The sequence below is a fragment of the Rhinatrema bivittatum genome, chromosome 1 (genome assembly GCF_901001135.1).
Source record: "Rhinatrema bivittatum chromosome 1, aRhiBiv1.1, whole genome shotgun sequence".
NCBI lineage: Eukaryota > Metazoa > Chordata > Amphibia > Gymnophiona > Rhinatrematidae > Rhinatrema > Rhinatrema bivittatum.
The window spans coordinates 225,485,517-225,503,133 of NC_042615.1; the positions used below are offsets into that span (position 1 = coordinate 225,485,517).

The window sequence follows — 17,617 nt, forward strand, 5'->3', positions numbered from 1 at the left end:
CATATTTTTATGGTTTTATATGTATGAATGTGAATGTGTATGAACAGGGTGTGTTATGGTAAGACTGAGGCTGAGTTTTATATATGTGGGGTTGTTTTAAATATGTCGACTACATAGTTGAGAGTTGAGATTATATCATGATGAGAAGGTAATATGTTATATTATGTATGTTAAAACATTATAATTAGAGTATGTTTTGGATAACTTTGTAATTTATATATGTATTGATAATAACAATTTTCTATGAAAGGAAGTCACTATAATAAAATCTGTATGGTTTTTCACAATTTGTGAATACTTCATAATATCTCTCATTGAGTTTTATGAATATTTTTAGGTTGAGAGTAACCTGCAATTCACCTATTTGCAAATAGTAACAGTTTGCATGTAGACTGCATGAAATGTTACTTAAATTCATTATGAATGAGCTGCTGTGATGCAACATCAGGCAAAGCGACTCATTAATCATTAATTCATTGCATTCTGGTTTTCACGAAATAAGATATCTACACTTCATTTGAATTGCACACAAAATCACCAATAATCAGCAGGAAATCCTGAAGGTTAGTACTACAGCATTTAAGTATTTTCTTTTTGCATTGAAACTTAGCTACCAAGCAATGAACCATTCTTCAAGTTTTCTTAAATGATTTCTCATTCCTTCTACTCCCTCAGCTGTGTCCACTATGTTGCAGTCCTCAGCATCATTCACAAAAAGAAAAAGTTTCTCTTCCAATCCCTCCACAATATCACTCACAATGATATTGAACAGAACCAGAACTGATCTCTGAGACACACTACTAATTATCTTTCTTTCCTCAGAATGAATTTCAATTACCACTACCCTTTGTTTATCTTTCATCTCATTTCAAAATCAAGTTCACCATTCTGAGGCTCATCCTTTGGTGGCTGAGCTTATTTATGAGCCTCCTATGCTGGACAATATCAAAAGCTTTGCTGAAACCCGAATACATCACATCCAGTGCATGCCACTGATCTAATTTTCTAGTTGCCTAATCGAAAACATAAATCAGATTTATTTGACATGATCTCCCTCTAGTAAAGTCATGCGGCCACAAGTTCTGCAACCCACTGATTTCGAGATACTGTAGAGTCTCCATTAATTTTCCCGCCAATGAAGACTAACCAGCCTATAATTTCCAACTTCCTCTATGTTACTACTTTTATAAAGAGGGACATCTGTCCTTTTTCCGTCCCATGGAGCCATTCTCATCTCCAAAGAACTGTTGAATAGATCTTTCAGCAGAATTTCCAGAATTTCTTTGAGCTCCCTTAATATCCCACACTGAGCCAATGATTTCAACGTATTATCCACTATGATGCCTAGATCTTTTTCCTGGGTGGTAGCTCCTAATATGGAAACTAACGTGCAAAAACAGCAAGGGTTATTTTTCCCTATATGCATCACCTTGCACTTGTCCGCGTTAAATTTCATCTGCCATTTGTTTAAGCCTTAAAGTTAATTGGGGCCAATGTACTAAATGTGTGCTAAAAATTAACACAAAATTTAAGAATAGATGTTAATCATTAGGTCTACTACTGATTCAATAAACCAATGATGTGTACAGTACATAAGCATTATGAAAAGCACACCAAACATAGTGTTTGTGAGCTATGCATTGTGCTGGAACTGAGGTATAGCACAATAACCTGAACATTACCCCCTACCATCCTGATTGCCAAAATTGGACTCACTCACTCGATGCAAATAAACCCCAAATTTCACCCCAATCCTCCCTCCCAAGCACCCATCCAATGCAAAAGAATCCCATACAAATCCATAACCCACATAATGAATACAAGGAACCTTCCCCCCACCCCTGATCCTCCTACCAGCCCAGCATCCAGTGTTTCTCTGGTGTCACCAACTGGGGCCTTAAACTTTGAACCTCCAGTAGGTGGAGCCAGTGCAACACTGGACACCAGGCCAGTAGGAGGCAAGGTTGGGTTCTCCTGCCAACTTGATGTTAGGAAATTTTAGAAGTTCTAGAAACTGTGGAGGGTCTTTATTGTCAACAGGTGGATGGGAAAAGAGATTGGAGAGTGGAGTGTGTGTTTGTTTTCAATATGTAATTGGGTCGGGGACTGGCAGGTGGGGGTGTGCTCTTTTGTTAACATATAATAAAGAAAAGGCATCTCCACAGTTGTACACTACCAGCATGCCAGATCAGCACGTTAGCAGTTTATACTGCTTTCTGACAGAAGCTAAAGTTAAAGTACAGGGACTGTAACTTTCAAACCGAATGCACGTGCGCGCATTTGCACGTGTACATCGACCTGCACCCAGGTATGCAGTCATTTTATAACATATGCGTGCATGTTATAAAATAGCCTGGCTGCACGCACACGTACGTCAAACGTTAAGGGGGGCACGCAAATCCCGCTTCTACCATGTAAATCGGGGAATTTTAAAAGGGATAAGCGCCAACGTCATTCCCACTTTTACCAGCGCGTTCCCAGTTCGCACAGTTAAGGGATAGGTCCTCCGACCCCTCCTGGTTTGACAGCCTTCACTCCCCCCAAGTTAGCCCTGACCCTTTAAACCCCACAGATCTGGCTAGTTTTCTTTAAATGTTAACTTACATGGTATTATGGTCGTGGACCCTTGGACCGGCTGAGACTGCAGGTGTTGCACTGCGGGGACCCACAGTGGGCGCTGCAGCCGGGAGGCGGCGCTGAAGAGAGGCTTTGAAGAAGGCTTCACCACTGGAATTCCGAGGTCCCTCCAGGAGGAGCCCGAAGGGACCCCGGACCTCTTGGACTTAGTTGGGACCCTATGCGACCAAGGATCCAGGAAGCGGCCAAAGAGATGGTTGATGAGGACGGCAGGACCCAGGAGGCTGGAAGAGTCTTCACCCTTGGAAGCCCACGGCTCCCCCGGGAGGAGCCCATGAGAACCCGAGCCGCTGGGACTTAGGAGAATCCCCTGAGCCAGCAAGAACCGTATACCTGAGGAGGCGGAGGAAGCAGAAGTCAGAGGTCCGAAGCCAAAGCCAGGGGTGGAAGCTGGAAACAGAGTCATTGGACGGAGCCAGGTCAGAAGCCAGAAGCCAGAAGTCAGAAGTCCAAACCAAAACCAGGGGCGGAAGCGAAGACGAAGTCAATGGAAGAAGCCAGATCGGAAGCCAGAAGTAGAAGAGATGATCCAAGATCTGAAACAGCAACTAGCAACTCAGGGGATTGAGTGAACCTCGTTGCAAGGCACTGAAGATGTCCAGAAGCAGGATTTAATACCCTGATAGCATCTGAGGTCATCTGAGGCAGGGCTTGAGTTTTCCCGTGCTGGCCCCTTTAAAAGGAACTCCTCCCCGCACATGCGCCTAGGGGGCGAGACCCGCTGCGGCTGGTCGCCGGCGTCTCTCCCGAGGAGGAAGAGACACGACGGAGGCAGTGTAGGCCCGAGGCGGCCTCGAAACGACCCGGGCCGTCCCCGAGGTAGGTGGAGGGACCGAGGCACGGCCCGGGACCGTAACACATGGCATCCATAAAAGAGTTAAAGTTATGCGGCAGGGGGCCTCGAAACACCCATGCCCCACCTAGTCCCGGCACCTTTTTGAAAACTCTCGAGATGTGGGTGCTGCGGGAGATACACGCATACCTTGGTGGCTTTTAAAATCTGCTCGGTGCACACAAGCCTGACTTATTCGCCCATCCTCCAATTGATGCCTGCGTCAGGCTTTTAAAATTCACCTCTAAGTTCATAGTGTGCTAATAACGAATGACGTTGTTATTATTATACTATGTACCTGATTAACATATGCTGGCTGGTCAATGTTTAATGTGCCAGCATATTAGCTAAATAACATTCTTTTTTAGGGAGTTGTGGGCTGCTTTTACGTACTGCATTAATTAACATGTGCACTAATGGGGCTTTAAAGCTTGCTTAGCACACTGGCCCCTTTGATAGCTTAACAAATGCATTGCAGAATGCACATAATATTGCTATACAGGAATTCATGAGGGATGCCAGCAACTTTGCATAACCATACAAGTTACTCTGGAGCTCCCACAAATGGAATAAAGTGAGAAAACCTCAGTTTGGTAAGAGTTACCATGAAAGCTGCAACGTTTCACCAAGGCGGTGTTTTGAAATACATTTGAGTGCTGTTCAGCTTTTCCTTGGGAGCCATTTAAATGGCACTCTGACATCAGCTGCCATTTCAAGTGATTTCTGAGATGACTCCACACTCTTGACAATGGCTGTTAGTGAGCATAAGAAATGTGGTGCTGACTGGCAGTCAGGTATGACAGGGACACAGACGTAGCTGAAACTGTTAGGAGGATCAGAGTTTCAAGTTCCAGGTAGCTTCGGTCCTTTCTGATCTTTCCAAACCAATGTCGCTGCTGAATTCTTGTTCTCAAATATCAAGACAGCACTGCCTATCTCTCCTTGTTTCTGTAACATCTTGTGAAAGGAGCTTTTGCAGACTAAAGCTGCTATAAAATGACTCTGGCAGCTCTTCCCACTGAGAACAAGCTCAGGCAGCTTTGACTGGGAATAGATGTCTGAGTTTTAGCAACAGCTAGGAGGTTCCCTTACAGACTTCACACTGTCATTATGGTGAGCTCTGTGAGCTAATTGCCTAATTTTTTATGTGGGAAAATATCAGGCATGGTTTTAGAAATAAAGTATTGTATTGTATTTATTTATTTATCCCAGTTAAATGGCATTCTACTCTGAGCATTTCACAGTAACTCTGTTTTTGGGGGATAGGTTCTGTCCTGCTAATTTCACATTAAGGCTCTGACTTATGCTAACCAACCACGAGTTAGCTGGCTAACTTTTTATCCAGCCAAAAAGCTATCTGGCTAACTCGGAGGCAGGATGGGGACATTCTGGGGTGCAGCTGGCTATTCAGCTAAGTCAGCCAAATAAATGCAGATTTTTAGCATTATCCGGACAACATAGCCAGATAACTTTAGGGAGCACATACGTTCGTTTTGAAAATTATCCCACCAAAAGTGCCCACATACATTACACCTGCTATCCGGAGCAAGTACATTTCCCCTTGTCAACTTACAAGTATAAGTTTTAAAATAAAAAATTAGGCCCAGAAGTGACAACTCCACCCTGCCCCGGGAACGCTTCCGCGCAGTCCAGGTGACTTTACAGAAGAACAGGACAAATGTGTGTAACTTTACCCACGTCGTGGGTGGGCAATTTTATACAACCCCCATTGTTGAAAGGCATTTGAAAATTACTCCTTCTCTCTGAGATGTCTCCCTGAAAAGTCAAAACACATGTTGAAGCCTGTGGGGTTCTGGTGGGGGGGGGGGGGGGGGGGTTCTGCTGGATGAGATCACAGCATATTAATGCTGACACAATGGGCCAGATGTACTAAGCACTTCTTCCATAGACTCAACATGGGAAAACCTCTTGAGTTCATCTGGCACATAAAATGAATGGATATAAGTACTGCTATAAATAGTGCACATACAAATGTCTATTAGATACAGAGCAAAGCAGTGTACGATGACAGCAAAGGCCTCTGTTCTCTGGAAACCTATTGCTTGGATCTACATTTGCTTTGCAAAAAGAAACGCGTATTTATTTCTGAAGTGTTCGTATAACTTCTCTGTCACTTCCTCCTCTCCATCATTTCTCTCCCTCTCCGCCCTGTCTCCCATGTCTTGCTGCTACTCTGTAAAAACTTTGGGGAAGAAAGCTGTGGGCGAGGTATGTGTGTTTGTGTGTGCTCACTGGCTAGTTATTTGTCCCTGGGGTGGGAGGGGGGAGCCCCCTGCGGGGGAGGCCCTCTGCTTTTGTGACTAGCTGGAGAGTGGGGCTTGGCTCCCCACAAAAATGGCTGCCACAGACAGACCTTCAAATGCTAGCAGAGGAAGAGGAAGAAAGTGCATTCTGCCAGACAGACCCAGCTGCTACTCCTTTGTTATCTCCTTACTTTGTTGCAACTAAAGATTTTAGGTGCTTTATCCCAAATGTTGAAGAGGGCAAGGGAGAAGCAAGGAGAATCCTCAGTTAGATAATAGTAAAGCAAACGTAGAATAATTACCGACTGGCAGGCTGCGCTTTTCTCCTGTCCTCTACCTCCTTGCAGAGCTCTGAGGTGTGTGTGGTTTTGGTCTGGTCTGTCCTCATCAGGAGGAACCCGTAGGGACCTGGGCCCTTGGGACTTAGGCGCTGTTAAGGAATGTCCAGAAAGGCTGAGGTGGAGAGAAGGCCGGAGGCCTATCAGCAGCAGAGGAAGAGCGGGTCGAAGGACTGAACCAGCAGGAGCGCTGGAACCAAGGCAGGCAGAGAGATAGAGTTCGTGATACCCGGGTAGGGTTGAAGGCCGGCTGCGCTGAGCAGAAGGTCGGGTGAAGGCAGGGCAGGCCGGAGGCTGCAGCGGGGTCAGAAGCAGACCGGAATCTGAGACAGGCAGCGGGCTGTAGCAGAGCCGGAAGCAGACCGGGGTCGGAGGCAGGCAGCAGGCTGTAGCGGAGTCAGAAGCAACCAGAGTCAGAGGCAGGCAGCGGGCTGAAGCGGAGTCAGAAGCAAACCGGAGTCAGAGGCAGGCAGCGGGCTGAAGCGGAGTCAGAAGCAAACCGGAGTCAAAGGCAGGCAGGCTGGAGGTCAACAGGAACGCAACTGGAAACAACTCAAGAAGTTGGGAACCTCGTTGCAAGGCGTTTAGGGAACGTCTGAACGCCGGTTATATGGGGAGCCGGGCGTGACGTCAGCCGCGAGGACGGGGCTGGGCTTCCGGGAGCTGGACGCACAAGAAGGACGTCCTCGCGCGAGAGACCGGAGAGGAGCAGGCCCGCAATGGCGACCGCCACATGGGAAGAGAGAGACCACCGGGACCCGGACCGGGCAGAATTGGGCGACTCCTGGAGCGGAGGTAGGTGGGCCTGAGCCCTATCAGGAGAGGGGCGGTTGGGACTGCAACACCTGCGATGTTTCAAAATTTAATGAACGGAGTTTTCAGAGATATGCTGTACCAATGTGTCATCATCTACCTCGATGACATTCTAGTCTTCTCTCAAGACCTCCAGAGTTATCACCGAGACGTTTCTTGAGTTCTTCAATGCTTGCAAGACAATCAACTGTTCGCCAAGCTTGAGAAGTGCTTGTTCGAACAAGAGTCCGTGTCTTTCCTGGGGTATGTGGTATCCAGTCAGGGGTTTAGGATGGGCCCCCAGAAGCTCAAATGCATCAGCGATTGGCCTCAGCCTACGGGTCTCAAGGATCTCCAGAGATTTCTTGGCTTCGCCAATTACTATAGCTCGTTTATTCACCATTACTCTACCTTGACAGCACCACTAACCGCCATGACCCGTAAGGGTGCCAATCCTTCTCAGTGGTCACCGGAGGCCATGACTGCGTTTTAGGATCTTAAGGCAGCCTTCCTGAAAGAACTGTGTCTCTGACACCCAGACCCCACATGCCTGTTCATGGTTGAAGTCGACGCTTCCGATGTCGGAGTTGGCGCTGTATTGAGTCAGTTCTCCCCCACTCACACGCTCCATCCCTGCTTTTTCTTTTCCCAACGCTTCACCCCTGCGGAGCGAAACTACGGCATCGGGGATAAAGAACTGTTGGCCATCAAATTGGCTTTTGAAGAATGGCGCTCCTGGCTTGAAGGAGCACAACATCAGATTACTGTATATATGGACGATAAGAATCTCCAGTACATACATCAGGCTCAGCGCCTACACAGCCAGCAGGTCCGTTGGTCCCTCTTCTTTACAAAGTTCAACTTTATGCTACGTTACCGCCCTGGGGATAAGAATGGCTGTGCCGATGCCCTCTCTTGATCATTCATCACCAAGGATCTGCCAGACGTTCCTCAACATATCATTGATCCCACAAGAGTTCTCCTTTCAGCCACCTTCCCAGTGCCTCCAGGTAAGATTATGGTTCCTCGTCCGCTGCGACGCAAGGTTTTATGATGCGCCCATGATTCATTGACCTCTGGACATCCAGGTCGCGTCAGGACTCTCTCCACTCTACAACTCTACTATTGGTGGCCCTCCATGTGCAAAAATACCCAAGTGTATGTAAAGTCCTGCCCCACGTGTGCGCAGGATAAGCCTCTGGCAGGGAAACCTTGGGGACTTCTACAACTGCTCCCTGCATCCAGCGAACCCTGGACCCATATCACCACAGATTTTATTGTGGATTTGCTGGTCTCGAATGGCAATAACACCATATGGGACACCATCGACCGTTTTTCTAAAATGGCGCATTTTGTGGCTCTACCTGGTCTCCCTATGGCACCTCAGCTGGCCAAGCTATTTTTTAAGCACATGTTTCGGCTCCATGGTCTCCCGAGACACATTCTCTCAGACCGTGGGGTCCAGTTTACTGTGCGCTTTTGGAAGGCCCTTTGCAAGAAATTTGATATCTCCTTAGATTTTACGTCGGCCTATCACCATCAGGCCAATGGCCAAACCGAGAGGACTAACAGAACTCTGAAGCAATTCCTCTGAGCATATATAAGCTTGTGGCAAGAAGACTGGGCCAACCTTCTGCCCTGGGCGGAGTTCACCCTGAATTCTCACGTATCCACCTCCACGGGTTCATCACGCTTTCAATTGGTTTACGGACGTCAACCCTTGCCACCACTTCCACTTCCACTGTCCGTCACCTCTCCGACAGCACAGGCTACTGCTCAAGAGCTACATCAACTGTGGCAAAATACTCCACAGCTGCTGGAGAAAGCCGCCCACAGATCGAAAAGAGCTTTTGACGCCCATCACCGTGCTGCACCCGAGTTTCAACCCAGAGATAAGATATGGCTCAGCACCAAGCTCATCCCCCTTATGTTGGCTTCTGCCCGTATTGCTCCTAAATTCATTGGTCCATTTCCAGCGGTACGTCGACTGGGCCCTGCTACCTATCGGTTACAACTGCCTTCATTGCTTAAAATACACAATGCCTTTCACGTGTCCTTACTCAAACCCTTGGTTCTCTCCGAATTCACCAAGAGGCCCCCAGATCCTGTCCCAATGTCTTCGGAGGCTAATTTCACGTACCGTTTGATAAGTCTTGGATATTTGAAAACATGGAAAGAGATGGGAATACCTCCTGTCATGGGAGGGGTTTGGTCCTGAGCAGAACAGCTGGGAACCCAAGGCTATCATCCTTGTCAAGAATCTTCTTCGGCAGTTCCATACCAATCACCCTCACAAACCCAAACCCCGGGGAAGAGGTCTTAAGAGGGGGGCTACTGTTATGCCTGTCGGTCGCAGATGGCTGCCACCACAAGTACTCACTGCTTGCTCCACACTTCTACTCTCCCCAGGTCTGCTTGCTGCACGAGCCTGCCTGCATCACCGCGTACCTCGGGCCTCCTCGCGGAGGCATAGATGCCATTAATTCCTGCTCCGATGTCGGGCCCTCCTAGGCGCATGCACGCATCACAAGCCCCGTCTTTGAAGCTGCTTCGGCGGGAACCTCGGAGACGTATTGTTTGATGATGTCATCGGACTCTTGTATTTAAGCTCCTGCTTCGCCCCCAGCAAAATGACTTGGTAATTCTGTACGAGTCCTTGCCTGCCTCTTGTTCCTGAGATGCATTTCCTGCTCGCAACGTGGACCTTGTCAGACACCTGCTCCTCGGGGGTCAGTGTGCGCTTCGGGGACTCGCTCCCTGGCCCACCCCGCTCCTCAGGCTGGCCCCACGCCTCCTGTGTCCCAACTGGCTACCTGCTCTATCTCTCGGTTCTCCCTGGGAACTACTGCAGTATTTTGTGAGTCCTCAGTTGGCCTTCCCTGCTTCTCGGGGTTGCGCTATATTATTTCAGAGACTGTTCGCGCTCCCCGCTCCTCGGGCCGTGCTCACCAATCCTGAGATTACCCTGAGCTTCCCCGCTCCTCAGGGCTTGCTCCTGCATATTCTACCATTGACAGCAGTCTTGCTCTGCGGGTCCTCCTCTCTACAGCTCAGCCAGCCACCTCCGGTCACCAGCTACTTGTTTACGTCAGCTACTGCTCTTGGGCTCGGGCTTCCCTGCATTGCGGGTTTGCCTCCACTCTCTCATCTACGCCCACTACGCTGCAGCTCCGCCTCTCAGGGCTGTCCTATCGGAGTACCTCCTGCTTGGCTGTCCCGGCGCCGACCATCCCGTGGTCTGCCTGGCGCCCTCTCTCTCCTCAGACTCTCCAAGTACTGTTTACAGTTTACTACCCTATGGGGGTCGTCACCTGGTCCCTGGGGATTCCCCACAACTGTACACAGAGCCTTCCTGTACTCCAACACCTCGCCTCCTGACGGTGCGGACCTGTGGGAGTCCTCCCCTCGGGCTGTAACAACTCGCACCTCGGGCCAAGGGTCCACACACACACCAATCATAACACTCAAACAGAAACAATTCTATGTATGAAAGCCAACACTGCAAATATCATAACCTAGAATACCAATGCATCTCCTACTGCAAGAAAAAAAACAAACCAAACTGCTTTAGATCTTTACACTTGCCTGGCCTTAAGTCTGGCATATCTATCCACCACTGAATCCTCTTTTTCCTGTGCACTACATAGGTTCAAAGAGCTGACTGAAACAAGAAGGAAAAAGGCGGGCCTCAGTGGCAGGAGGAGAGGGTTAGAGACACAAAGCTGCTGGTGTTACACTTATACCAGCTGGGACACACAATTAAAAATTATATATTTATAATAAATTTTACATAAAAAAGGACATTCAAAGTAGAGTCTTCGGAGGTAAATACAGTATATCACATGTATATTATATTTACATGCACTACTGTGATGCCAACCAGAAAACCCTGCAAAAAAAAAGATACTCTGAACCCTTATGGTAATAGGCCTATTGTAAAGCACACTGGGTGTGGGCATGTGTTATTGTTTGTAAGGATTTGGGTGGACCCCTGGACTCTGTGGCTGCTGACCATGCCCATGGGGGGAAGTCCCGTGAGGGGCAACAGGTCAGGCTCAGCTTTAGGACACACACACAGTTAGATCTTTTATTAAACACCATTGAGTTGCCACCAGAGGTGGCGGTAGTGAGCAGGAATGTAGCCCGGCTGGGCTTGTAGTCTCTCAGGCTCTGGAACAACAATCCCACAATGGCTGTGCTGTAGTGGAGAGAAACTGAGATCGTGAGTACAAGCAATATATGCAGGGTTCAGGAATAGAGCCTCGTTGATATAGTACTCACACAGCAGTCTCTCTGTAGGGAGCACAGGAGCTGAAGTAAAGGCAGGCCCTCGAGGAGCGAGTACCTGTTTCCAGGAACAGCTCTGAGAGAAGTAGATGGTAACTCACTGATGGATTAGGCAGCGGTGTCTTCCAGGCAGAAGAGAAGTCCAGGTAGTGAGTCCAGGAACATGGGCCCTCGAGGAGCGAGTACCAGTTCCAGACAGCGATCTGAAAGAGAAGAGAGAGAGGCCCCCGCGGAGCAGGTACCCCAAATAGAGTAGTCCAAAAGTGGAGGCAGAGTAGCTAGGTACGGAAAGCGAATCCCATCTGTTAGGAAACCTTTGCTAACTCGACGGCTAGCAATCGCGTAGGCTTTTTGTATCCAGGATGCGTGATGTCATCACAGGGGGATGCCCCTGAGGTTCGCGCCAAAGAAGGTATTTGAAGCAGGGCCGCACAGCGCGCGCCCTAAGGCAACTGGACAGCATGGCGGGAGGCAGTGCCCAAGCCGGACTGGGGACTCCGGAGAGGACGGCAAGCAGACGCCGTGGCAGCCAAATGTCCGTCAACCGCAGAAGGAGTCGCCAGAGAGGTAAGAAGGGCGGAGTGGAGACGTCGGGCAGCGACAGTTGTAACTGCGTGCTCCTCAGAAAGTCCAGTGTAAACTGAATTACAATTACAATATTGTTATAGGCCTTTGTTTTCAGTTTTTATTTTACCTTGCCTGGGAATTTTAATATTATAACAAAAAAAAAAAGTCCGTGGAAAAATTATATAACACACAGGAGAAAAATTAGTGGAAAAGTCATTTTTCCACTGATTTATTTTTTATTCTAATATTGAAATTCCCAGGCAAAATAAAATAAAAACTTAAAACAAAGTTTCCTAAATATAGTAAACATCTCATATCAAAGAACCACTAATTACCAGCACTCAAACAGTAACAGGCAACATTGTAAATATTCCAACAGGCCCAATAACTGTTGGGATCTGTGGGAGGGAGCTCTAGGGAGTGCTCCCGATTCTGGGGAGATGTGTGCCCTTGGACCACGATGCGACTGCAGAAAGGAGCTCTGTGGAAGCTCTGTGGCAGGCAAGACGTGTCCAAGCATGGGAGGAGTAGACTGACCACCGCCCTAACCTCCGCCGAACCTGCACGCACCGGTAGAGACCCAGCAACGCAATGCTGGTCTCTGGGGTAGCCCTTCGGCCATCCGATAGCCCTTTCGGACCTGCCACTATGGAGCGGCAGATGCGGCAGGACGGACAGAGGTCGAGGACAGGCGATGGTACTGGAACTAGGAACAAGACGGGACCTCGGTCTTGGACTAGGCTAGAAGACTTGAACAAGGCGAGGTTACTAGGAACTTGGAACTCAGACGAGACAAGGATGCTTGGAATTTGGAACTCAGACAAGACGAGGACACTTGGAACTTGGAACTCAAAACTCAGATGAGACGAGTACACTTGGAACTTGGAACTCAGACGAAACGAGGACACTTGGAACTTGGAACTCAGATGAGATGAGGGCGCTTGGAACTTGGAACTCAGATGTTGATGCTCAGACATGGAAGGAAATCAGACATAGACTGAGGAGAAGATTCCTGTTTCTCAGACGAGGACTCTTGGAAGGAACTTGAAAAGGCTCACATGAAAACTTGGAAAGGCTTCAGACAAGGACATGGAACTTGGAAGGGCTCACACGAAGACTTGGAACTTGGAAAGGCTTCAGACAAGGACTTGGAAAGGTTCACACGAAGACTTAGAACTTGGAAGGAGTTCAGACAAGGACATGGAACTCAGAACTCGGATGGGACGAGACAAGGATTCTTGGAACTTGGAAGGAGCGAGGACAAGGACTCAGGATACTCAGAGATTTAGACAGCCGACGTGGGCTGGTCGTGGACCATGGCGGGCCCTACACAACCTGAAGAGGCTGGCCGCGGACCATGCGAAGAGCGGAACAAGCACAAGACTGAGGCTCAGGATGAAGGAGGAATCTGGGCAGTGCTCGTAGACAGATCCTGCTGGAAGAGGACTCCAGCCATCAGGAAATGGACACTGGATAGAAACAGATTTACTCACAGGAAAGGTCAGCTGGAGATGAGGTCCGGGGCAAGCGAAGCTGAACCTGGAGCCAGGAACTGACGGTACTTCGGGATCAGGATTGGACGAAGGACATCAGGATTGAGACTTGGAACTTGGAATATCAAAATCAGGACTTGGAACTCAGGACATCAAGGTCAGGACTTGGAACTCCGAGACTTGGAACATCAGGACTGGAACATAGGACATCGGATACAAACGACATCTGGACATCAGGACATCTGGACATCTAAGGCACCTGGACATCAGGGAAGAGGACCGCATCAGGGACATCAGGGAAGAGGACCGCAGGGACATCTGGATCATAACAGCTGAAGACATCAGAGGGCAGAGTCATCTGGACATCCAAAGACAAGGGAATGTCTGGACATCCGGAAACAAGGAGACTTCTGGACATAGAGACACAGAGACATCAGGACATCTGAAAACAAGAGGACGGGATCCGTTGAGAGACCAGGACATGGAACAAAGATCAAGACGAAGGTTCAGGAACCATGGACGAAGACGATGAGGAACAGAGTGCCTTGAAGAAGTGAAGAGGGATCATGAAGGACTCCTGGAAGGAAGAGCTGGAACTGAAGATCCAGGAGAGGTCCGACTCCATGACCAACTCCTTGCGAAGGCAACACTGGCATGAAGGAAGGCCCTCTTTATAGGGCTGAAGAGGAAACACCTAGAGGACGTCAGCAGGAGGAGCCTAGAAAGACAGCCCACTACTGGCCCTTTAAGTGAACAGAGGAGATGCGGCCTAGGAAGAAGGCAGGACCAGGGACAGCGACGTCCTGCAGGGAAGGAGGAGGCAGGCCCCGATGAGCGGCTCCCTGCTGCGAAGAACCGAAGATAGATGGCGGCTTCCTGCCACGTGAAGAGGAGCTTCAGGGTGGCCTCCTGGTCGCAGAAGAGGATGACGGCAGCCTCCTGGCTGCAGGAAGGATGGCATTTGCGGCGGCCTCTAGGCCGCAGGAAGAAGGATATCAAAAGCGGCCCCAGGCCACGAAGAACTGGCGGAGTTAGCTGCGGCCTCCAGGTCGCAGGAGAGAAGTAAGTGGACGGCGGCCTAGCCATGAAGAGGCCTTGAATACAGCAGCAGCTCCGGTGGTGGCTCCCCGGCCATGTGGAAGATGGTGGCATCAGCGGCGGATGGCCAGCTGCAGAAGAGGAGCATCAGCAGCGGCCTCCTGGCCACAAAGTGGGTTCAGCGACAGCGGCCTCCAGGCCGCACAGGAGAGACAGTGGCAGCGGCTTTGAGCGGCGGAAGGTGGCAGGTGCCAGTGGCCTCCAGGCCGGGAAGATGGATGGGGGCAGTCTCAAGGCCGCAACGGGCAGCGAAAGATGGCAGCGGAGAGGTAAGTAAGGGACTGCTTGTGGGCCTATCCCACAAGCAGGATTGCAACAATAACAAACACCAAACACCAGCCAGCCGGGTTCATCAAAGACGAGCTTGAAGGCCTTTACAAATTGTTGCAGATCTTGAGAAGGGGATCCCCTTGCTCCCACAAAGGAGAGGCCCAAGCCAAGGTCTTCCCATCCAACAGAGAGATCATGAAAGTGGTCTTGTCAGAATTGTTGGGAAACAATGCCGGCTGGAGGGAGAAGTGCATGAAGCATTGGTTCAAGAACCCTCAGCACTGTTTCGATTCTTCAGCGTACCAGGGTGGAACTGCTAGGTGAATCATGATATGGCTGGAGGTGCTGCAGTAGCTGGAGGAGGCAAAGGAGCAGCTAAGGCTGCCATGGCATCCAGGTGGGTGCTGAGTTATTCCATGGAGCCTCCTAGAAGCTCAAGATACTGCTGCTGCTGCTGGATTTTCCGTGCCAGGCCGGGAATGGCTTGGAGGCCCGATATGTCCACTGGGTCCATGGCCTCGGCAATCTGTTATGGATGTGTACCCTTGGGCCGAGGGGGAGTTGGCGCAACTCGCATAGAGGAGTCCTGCAAGTTCCCATTGTCGGCAGGCGGAGCTTGCTGAAGCAGAGGCCCAACAGGACCTTCACTAAAACCAGCCCACATTCCCCTTAGGTTGGACTTAGATGCGGGCCTCTGTACAGAGATGAATCCGTCGCAGAAGAAACATTTGGCCAGTGGAAGAGAACCAGGTCAGTCCAAACAGAGGTCCGGGCAGGCGGCAGACAGCAGAAACAAGAGCAGGATGAGGTCAGGGCGGGCCGCGTTCGGCAAGACAAGAAGCAGGCTGAGGTCACAAGGCAGGCAGCAATCCAACGTAGTTGAGAGGAGGTCTGAAGTCATGCCAAGAATCCAATAGAAGACGAAGCTGGAGGTCCAAGCTGAGGTCAAGACGAAGGGTCAATCTGAAGGATGGTAGACAAGGCAGAACAACATGAAAACACCGAAGACAGTCGAGGGATCATCAGATGAGGACGCAGAAACTCCAAAGAAGCAGGAAGGGTCCAGGAACATGAAGACAAGGCACGGGAACAGAAGCAGGATTAGGAACCAGGAACGACATGGCAAACAGCTTCTCCATGGAGTTCGAGTTATTGCTGAGAAGTCTGAGGCAGGGCAGAGCAGGCCTTATATAGGGAGAGGCCTATGATGTCATTCAGAGGTGCCGCACGGTATTTCCTACCATGGGCCCTTTAAGAGTGCTTGAGTCGCATGCGTGTCCACCTAGGACACCTCATTCAGCTGCGCAGCGGCTGGTCGTGTCTTCCACAGGGACCCAGCCGTCTCATTGGCGGGTCTCCTGTGAGCCAGGGCTGGAGGTAAGAATGGTTGGTCGCGGGACGGACCCACAACCGGCCAAACGCAACAAAGTAGTCCTATGGGCCTGATTTGGACAAAACTCAAAAATAATGAGCGTAAACTGTATTGTTAAATCTATGCACATTATTTTCCACAGAAAATTTACCTACAGAGAAAGAGGAGCAAATGTGTGCAGGTATTTTCTACCCAGGGCAATTTTCAAAGGAAAAGTGTGCTCACACTTTCCCTTTTGAAAGTTAGGTACAAAGTCCCGAGTTTGTTACCCCCTTAATGACTGCTGGATTTTAGATTGAGGTGCAAAGCTGACTATGTAAAAATGACTCTTTTGTGAGCTTTCTCACTGTGATGTTTTATTTATGTAATCACCTTTCTGTTTTACTGTATAGTCCAAGCATTACTGATTTCACAACGGGGCATGCTTGTGCAATCTGAAAGAGCCATCGCAAAACTGAGTGGACAAGTCATAAGCAGCTTGGCAAGTCTAAGAATACCAGAGAACTTCAGATCCTGGTCATAGTCTTACCCTAATAAATGCTGATTCTTTATGAAAAACAATCCAAGTTTACAAATAAGGACTATGTCTTCATATAACAGCCCAAATTGTATGGATCTTTATAAAGTGAAAACTGTGAAGATCGGTATTTGAGCTTTATATACAGGTAATCAGATTTGTACCTATATATTCTATATAGTTATAAATGATCTGGTACATTCAATAAGGGACTTAAAATTTCACTTTAAATATTGCAGAGTTTGCTTACATAGAAATATATATAGAAGGGATCAGTACATACAGGGCTGTTGCAAGGGGTGGGCATGAAGACTGACCACCTAGGGTATCGCATCACCCTTTCGAGTTAGTCTGTAAGACTGAGAGCCCACAAGGGAAGGGGGGTGCCCAAACCAACCCTTGCCCAAGGGGCTGTTTTGTCCAGCGCCTTCTCTGAATAAATAGGAAATTTTATTATTGAAAACAGAAGAAAATCTTAGTTTATGTTTAGTATTTTTGTTATTGACATTTGATCTAATGCTCACATCAAAGACAAAAGCTTATCTTTTACTATTTTCTGTGTTGTGAATTGTGACTTCAAAATACACACCTACGAATAGACTGTGCTCAGCTCTCAGGTAGCATTTCCCATTTCGAGCGTAAAACCCATCAACAACAATGTCCAGTAATGACTTGTACTGAATGCATCCTGAAAAAACCTCCAAAGCAAATGTCTTGTTCGTCACACCAAGGGTCTAAAAAAAAAAAAAAAAAGACAAAAGCAATAGTAAGAAAAGATTATTCACAGGGGGCTAAATTCCCGACTTTGAAACATTTCCGACTGATGTTTGCTGACTTTGAGGAATAAAAATACTCTGCATTTGTTTTTATTCAAAAGGTACTTTTGAATAAATAAATACTCTACCTCCCACAATTTCAGCTTATCATTTTCCTCATCCCATGGAGAAGGTGCATTCTGAATCCCTGAGCGCTGAAGGAATTGAAACATCCCTTACTTTAACCTAGGAATGAGAGCCCCAGGATGACATCTGCCTGGGGAAAGACAGTTGCTTTTTATACACATCTATTTTTAAATATATTGTATATAGCCACATTTTTAAAGATCTTTTATTCTTTCAGGGGCCACTGGCTTCTTTTGGCAGTTTTTAAG

General features: G+C 48.5%; 1 protein-coding gene across 1 annotated transcript in view; it reads right to left on the reverse strand.

Annotated features, from left to right (window-relative positions):
- CFAP99 (cilia and flagella associated protein 99) overlaps nucleotides 1-17,617 on the reverse strand; it is a 270,815-nt gene that overhangs the window by 196,335 nt on the left and 56,863 nt on the right. The window contains exon 3 of the mRNA XM_029592263.1: nucleotides 17,057-17,201. Within this exon, the coding sequence (XP_029448123.1) occupies nucleotides 17,057-17,201 (145 nt within the window). The remainder of the gene's footprint in view (nucleotides 1-17,056; nucleotides 17,202-17,617) is intronic.